We start from the raw sequence: 7,637 nt of genomic DNA, 5'->3' as shown, positions 1-7,637 counted from the left end.
TCGCTGTAGTAAGTGTCTACATGACAGCAGTGCAGTACAGCAGAGCATTTCTAGTGCAGCTGTAGCCTTAGAATGATTCTGCAACCTGGTAGTTCAGCATCAACCTCCATTGTATGAACGCCACTGCCCCAGTTTGTGTTCTCAAGCCAGTATCTGGGTTGGTGGCCAGAAGGCGACTGGGGCATTTGAATATAAATGCTTTTAAACTGATAGTTATTAAAGTTTAACAAATGCTGTAGTCTTGTTATATTGGACAGTTTGTTTATCTCTCCCAGATACAATCCATGGCAGACACAGAAGGGGGAAATCAAACATCCATCACAGAATTCATCCTCATGGGATTTGGGAATCTCCCTGAGCTGCAGATCCTTCTCTTCCTGCTGTTTCTAGCAATCTGCATAGTGACCATGGCCGGGAACATCTTCATTCTTGCGCTAGTTGTGGCTGATCAGCACCTTCACACCCCCATGTACTTCTTCCTGGCGAACTTGTCTTGCTTGGAGACCTGCTACACTTCCACCATCCTGCCCAGGATGCTGGCCAGTCTCCTGACTGGGGACAGAACCATTTCTGTCAGGGGATGTATGACACAATTTTATTTTGTTAGTTTCTTTGGGGCTACAGAATGTTCTCTCTTAGCTGCAATGTCTTATGATCGGTATTTAGCAATATGCAAACCACTGCATTATGCAGTCCTTATGAATGGCAGCTTATGCCTTCAGCTAGCAGCTGGGTCTTGGATAAGTGGGCTTCTGGCTGGTACCACACCAATGTCCTTCATGTCACAGTTATCTTTCTGTGGCCCCAATAAAATTGAACATTTCTTCTGTGAATCTACAAAAATAATAACTCTCTGCTGCAGTGACACCTACCAGCTAGAGCTGGTAACCACCATCCTGGCTGCTTTATTCACCCTGCCCCCATTTGCATTAACCCTGGCATCCTACGTTTGTATCATCTCCACCATCCTGAGAATCCCTTCCACCACTGGAAGGCAAAAGGTCTTTTCCACCTGCTCCTCTCACCTTATTGTGGTGACAATCTTCTATGGGACCCTAATCATTGTGTATCTGCTACCAAAAACCAACACACTGAGAGACCTCAACAAAGTGTTCTCTGTTTGCTACACAATTTTGACTCCTATGGTCAATCCCTTCATATACAGCCTGAGAAACAGAGAGGTCAAGGAAGCCCTGAGAAAAATTGTCAGTAAGTGTCTAGATCAGTGGTTCTCAACGTTTTTGGACTCGGGACCCATTTGTGTTTATGGCCTGTTGCGACCCAGTAAATAGTCTGGGGGTGGAGGCCCTGGGTTGGTTTTGGTTGGGTCCTGCCCCCCCGGGGGGGTTGGGTCCTGCCCGGCACTCACCCCACAGTGGCGGCTTCTGCAGCTCCTGTGCTGTGGGGCTGGCTGGGCTTGGCTCTTGGCTCTGGGCTTGCAACCTCTGGGATTGCAGTGCTACTCAGGTTTGGCCCCGCCCCACTGACTGGACCAAATTTGTGTGAGTGAAGGTCTGGCCTGGCTCATGGGGTTGCAGTGCCACTCACTCAGATTTGGTCTACCCGGACTCCCGCCATCATGATGGCTGGGCCAAACCTGAGTGGTGCTGGGACCCCAGAGCAGAGCTGATGCTAGGCATAAGCAGACTAAGCAATTGCTTAGGGCTCCAAGCAGCTCAAGGTCCCCCCTATTACTTATTAGTATGTGTGGTGTGCGTGGGGGTCCCCCAAAATATTCTTGCTTAGGGCCCCAGATGGGCTAGCACCACCTCTGCCCCAGAGCTTGCAGTGCCTGGAGCAGGGAGATGAGCCCAGCCAGCCCTGTGGGACAGGAGCTGCTACGTGACCCTTTGAAACATTCTGGTGACCCAATTTTGGGTCCCGACCCACAGGTTGAGAAACCCTGGTCTAGATTGTATGAGAATTCAGAAATCTCAAAATGGTGACAAGCGCAGCTGCTTTGCTGTTTGATACTCAGATGCTGTGTAGCCCTTACTTCTCGCTCAGACTTTGGTGACATGCGCTTGTAACAGTTGCATTTGTGCAAAAATTTAAAAATGTAAGAGGAGTCAGGACCAGGATCGTTATAATCAGAATAAAACTGGCCTGGCTTTTACCTGCTGAATTTGGGTAGATGATATTTTGGTGAATTGTGTACACTAAAAGTTGGAATATAAAATAAAACAACTTAGGGCAAGATCCACAAAGGGAACATAGGTATCTCAACGACTAACTTCTAGTGCCTTGCTAGCCAATGGGAACCTCAGCCCTGAGTTTGGCACCCAGGCTTCCTACATGATGCATGGGGAGAGTTAGGTGGTGAAGAACTGGGTCCACAGAAACCAGAATGCTGAGCGAGGAGCTGCCTAAACTAGCCAATAGGAAAGGCCAAAGAAAGGGGTGTTGCTTCAAACTCCCTTCCTCACCTCGTTAGGCACTTATCTCTGCTTGGGATTTTCATCTCTGAACCTCAAGGTAGGGGAAGGTGTGTGTGTGTGTGTGTGTAGGGAGGGTATTCATCCAGGGTGTTGGAGACTCAGGTTCAATCTCCCCTGCCTGATGTGGAGCAGGGTTTTGACCTTGGGTTTCCTTGGGTCAAGTGAGTATCCAAGATCCAGGACTGCAGAGTCACCCTCTCTGGCCCAGTGCGTGTTTAATTATTTTTACACAGCACAGCAGCTTCACCAGAAGATTTTGAGGGGTCCCCACATCTGAGTGTCCAATAGGCCAGTGGTTCAGGTACTCAGCTGAAAAGTAGGAAACCCAAGTTCGAATGCCTACCCAAGATTAAGCCAGCAGGCAAACTGAACCTGTGTCTCTCACATCCTGGATGAGCAGCCTAACCACCAGGCTCAAGGTTATAACGGAGGCCCCACGCCCAGCCCTTTTATGTAGGGCTAGGTGTACTGTGAGCATGCCTACAAGACTGAGCCCGGCAGCTGAGACAGACAGGGAAATACCTGGTTTAAGGTTCCTGTTGGGGTGAGACGGGTGCCCGGGTGCCCAGAGGCAGGCAGCTTTGCATATGTTCACTGGCACATACTTGGACAAATTTGACCCAAATTTCTGAAGAGTTTCAGTGCCCTGAAAAGTGCATTTTGGGGGCAAATTTACCATTCACTGAAAAAAAGGCTCCATGCTCTAATCATGGGCCAGGAGTGACTATCAGTCTGGATGCTGGGGGAGAAGGACTGCATGGAAGGCTTGCTCCCCACTCTCCTAGATTGCATTGGATACAGCCTAAATGAGGGTGTGGCTATGGGGTGGGATATTTGTGGGACTGAACCTGGGAACCATGGGAGAGGACAAGACCCTAGGGTTGAGGAGTGCTCAGAATGGGAAGGAGTATTCCCTTTAGCTGAATGCCCCTCGTCCCAGATCCTCTATAGCGCAGGCCCCTGGTTTCCATGTGGTGCCAAGAAAGGAGGAGCTGGGGATAGTTTCTGCAGGGAGAATTCCCAGCATTTGTCTCTTCTGAAGCATCAGGAGGGTGTCTAATAAGGGCTTATCGACACACAAATGTTGCACCTCTCTAGCTGTCCCTGTGTAGTTAAGGCAGTTGTGCTCCTACAGTGGGTGTGTGGCTCTGACCGTATAAAGATGTTTTATATGGTGTAAGAGGACGGTCTGTCCCAGGGAAGCCCCCAGCCCTATTCTGGAGAGGAGCATGGCGAGCAGGTGCCGGGAATCATCCAACCCAGCTGGGCACCATCAACTAATTGGGATTCCCAGCTGGGGCATATAGATAAGCTCCCCAGCTCCATGAGGGAGCCTGGGACCAGTAGAGGGCTGGGGGAACACTTATCTAATTGCAAGGGGGGCAGAGGCCCTGCAGAGCCCCCCTTGGCTGGAGGCCCTGCCCACTAAGATGTCAGGGGCCCCCACAATCCAGGTGGAGAACTGAACTGTTACTTTACTTCACTCAACGTTTCCTCTTCTTGTGCTGGACAATGAACAGGGCCACAGCCCCGGGCTGTGACGGAGTCCGTCAGCCTATGTACACTGGTGGAGCGATTCCTCCACGGGAAGGGGAATGAGGCTGGTCTACACCGAACACTTATGTCGACCTAGCTACGTTGTGACGGGTATGAAAAATTCACACCCCCAAGACATAGTTAAGCTGTCCTGAACCCCTGTGTAGACACTGCCGGTTGACAGAAGAATTACCACCTCTCAAGGGCTGGTTTTACTACAGCAACAGAAAAAAAACCCTTCCATCGCTGTAACAAGTGTCTGCACTACAGCCGCCTGGCTGCAGCGCTAGTAGAGTAGACGTAGCTGGAGTTATACTGGTAGAAGGAACCTTAGCACTGGTATAACTGCATCCAACTGTGCCGGTATAGCTATATTAGTAAAAAAAAAACCTCACATCCTACCTCAGACATGGCTTTTACCAGCCAAAAAAGTGCTTTTGCTTGTACAGCTGATACAGATGGGTTCCCTGAATGAAATAAGCTATATTAATAAGAGCACATTTTTTGTTGGTATACCCAGGTCTGCACTAGGGATTTTGCTGGGGTAAAAGTGTCATAAAAAAAAACCTAACCAACATTACTATACTGGAAATTTCTGTGTAAATCTGGCCAGAGATACAACTGTATTATAAAGTGGCTACTGGGTAGCAGCAGATGGTAATGAAAGGCGAAAAGGCCATTTTACTCTGGGAACACCCCTAGATGACAGGAGATAAGGAAGAGGGAACAGGGTGTTATACTGTTTAATGACTGCTAGGTGAGAGTGGAAGATAAGGATGGTGAAAAGGGACAGCTGTACATTGCCATTGGGTGGCAGCAGAGAATAAGGGTATCTCTGCTGTGTTATTGGCAGGAGCTGACTGTAAGGTAAGAGAAAAGGACACCTATAGAAACGTGTTCCCTGGATAGGAACAGAGTAAGGAAGCACCAGTGGTGCTGTGGCTACTAGATAGCCATGCAACACAAATGATAAAGACAATACATTATGCACTAGATGGCAGCACAGGGTAAGGGATACATGTGGGGGTCTATTGTGGAAAATAGATAGTGAGCAAGAAGTAAGAAATCATCAGTGAGACCTTGGAAGATTCTGTAGAGGGTAAAAAAGAGGAAAGAATCAACTATACTTAGGCTTGGAAGAATTAGATTTTTATTGGTAAATGTTGATTTTATCAAACACACAAATTGATGAAAAAAATGTTTCCTTGATGCTCATTGAAATTTACAGATCAGCAAACAAAGAAAAATGCTGCTTGAGAGCTTAGTTTGATTTAAGGATATTTACTTTGTATATTTTGACATGTGATGTCAACGATTTGTGTTTTAACAGCTATAAAGCTTTAACTTTCTGAATCTCAGCATCTACTGTAATTAACTAATTATTGACTGACCCACCCACTGTCTGATCCTCCATAATTTTCTGCAACTGAAAATTTAAATCCATAAAAATAAAATGCTTAAAAATAAACAAACATCAATATTATCCATTGAAACTATAACAAATACCAGCAATAACTTTCCTAGGCCTATCCAATGGATATTTGTATGATAAAAAGTAAGTCCTGATGTTCAGCGTCAGTGTCTTCAAGAAGGGAAATGAATTGCCGATGATTAAGTCCCCTCGCTCTTATGTAGTTCACTATTTTCACTACTGTGCGAACAACATGATCAATGTTGCAGAGGGCCTCCTGATGTATAATACAATGCAGAAAAATCACCTCTTTATCAGGATCATCTTCTTTTACTTTGTCCTGAATTCTTTTTAAAAGTCCTACGTTTTCCCCTGTTACATTTGGTGATCCATCTGTGGTTACGCTTGCCAGTTTACTCCAGGGGAGCTTCAGATGTTCAAGGCACCCAGACACCCTCTCGTATAAATCCGATCCCTTAGTTGTGCCTTTCATTGATTCTATTGATAAAAAATCCTCTGTGATTTCAAATTTGTCATCAATTACTCTGACAAAAATCAGTAACTGTGCTGTGTCCTTAATGTCAGTGCTGTCATTGAGAGCTAATGAAAACAATGTAAAGCCCTGTGCTTTCTTGTTCAACTCAGAAGCCAAATGTTCATCAATCACTTCTACACGGTGAGTAACAGTTCTTCATGACAAACTAATGTTCTCAAATTTATTTTGGTATTCCGGGCACAGCATGCCAGAAACATGAACCATACATTCTTTCAAAAACTCCTCTTCAGCAAAAGGCTTATTTTGTTTAGCAATTTTAAACTCCAGAACGTAACTTGCCTTTGTAGTGGCTTCCTGAATTGCAGACCGTCGCACATAAATATTTTGCTGAGTTTTTAAGTGTGTGGCGAGTTGCTCAGCTTTTCTTGCCCTTTCCTCGGTTGTTAAATTGCTGCCATAATTAGGATGTTTCCTTGAAAAATAGTGATCCAAGTTGTACTCCTTGAACACCGCGATGCTCTCCTGACAAATCAGGCATACAGCCTTCGAGTTCACGTTTGTGAAAAAATATTTTGTATTCCATTCTTTGTTGAAAACCTGACACTCATTGTCCTCTTTTCTTTTCTTTTCTTTTCTTTTCGCAACACTCATTTTTGAAAGGGAAAAGAAAATCCTAACTGCTGCCCCTATTTTGAACTGCTGTTTTACAAGATGGCAGCACTGTGAGAAAACTGGGCCCTCTCCAGTAGCGTAGTTAGTGGGGTGCAGGGGAAGCAGCCGCTTCCCCCACCTTTCCAAAAGCGGCCGAAGGAGCGAGGGGGGGGGCGCAGACTAGCAGCCCGCAGTGCAGCTGGCAGCCATGGGGGGGCGGTGGGCACAGTCGGAGGAGCGGGGGTGGGGGGGCCATGGCATGCTGCCCGCAGCGTGCCCGGAGGAGCGAGGGGTTGCCATTCCACTTCTCCAATCAGCTGTTTGGCACTGTGAGCCTGGGAGGAGAATTAGATCGGCGGCGGCGTGCTCGTGGAGGAGACGTTGCAGAGGTGAGCTGGGGTGGGGAGATGCCACATGGCTCCCCGGGCTGGGGGGGTGGGGAGCTGCCGCGGGGATGCCTCAGGGTGGGGGGGGAGGAGAGGTGCCGCAGGGCTCCCCACCCCAGCTCACCTCTGCTACGCCCGCTCCCCGAGCATGCCATCACTGCTCCACTTCTCCTGCCTCCCAGGCTTGCAGCACCAATCATCTGTTTTGCACCACAAGCCTGGGAGGGGAGGAGAATTAGAGCTGAGGCGAAGAGCTGGGGAGGAGGTGGAGCAGAGGTGAGCTGGGGCGGGGAGCTGCCACGGGGGGGGCGGGCGCCTCAGAGCGGAGAGGGGGCAGGGAGCTGCCGCAGGGCTGGGAGCAGGGCGCAAAGTGGAAGTTTCGCCTAGGGCATGAAACTTCCTTGCACCAGCCCTGGTGACAACAAAGAAGCTGAGCCAGATGCAGATGAACCCAGACTGGAGCAGCTGTGGCCCTGGGTGGTTTCCCTCCACTCAAGGGTAGGGCCATAGGAAACAGGGAGGGGATTTGGTATTCTGCTGCTGGGTGGGGTGGTGAGGTCATACCTGAGGAATGTGGCGTTTTCCGTGCAGAAGCTTCCCTAAAGATGATGCTGAAAATGATTGGTCATCACTGAGGAGCCCAGGCCGAGAGCGCGAGCCTCGGTCCCGCTCCATTGGCCACCCAGGCGGAGAATGGAGAAACCCCCGGCCCCGCTGCC

General features: G+C 48.5%; 1 protein-coding gene across 1 annotated transcript; it reads left to right on the top strand.

Moving 5' to 3' along the window:
- Positions 1–284: 284 nt before the first annotated feature.
- Positions 285–1,292, top strand: LOC112061083 (olfactory receptor 10A7-like). The gene has a single exon (XM_024113648.3). The coding sequence runs from the start codon at positions 285–287 to the stop codon at positions 1,290–1,292; it is 1,008 nt and encodes a 335-aa protein (XP_023969416.3).
- Positions 1,293–7,637: the final 6,345 nt, after the last annotated feature.

This window comes from Chrysemys picta, chromosome 12 (assembly GCF_011386835.1).
Source record: "Chrysemys picta bellii isolate R12L10 chromosome 12, ASM1138683v2, whole genome shotgun sequence".
NCBI lineage: Eukaryota > Metazoa > Chordata > Testudines > Emydidae > Chrysemys > Chrysemys picta.
This window is presented reverse-complemented; position numbering and strand designations above follow the sequence as displayed.

Excerpts from the sequence above, each read along its gene's own strand:
- LOC112061083 (XM_024113648.3), top strand. The coding sequence starts at position 285 with ATGGCAGACACAGAAGGGGGAAATCAAACATCCATCACAGAATTCATC.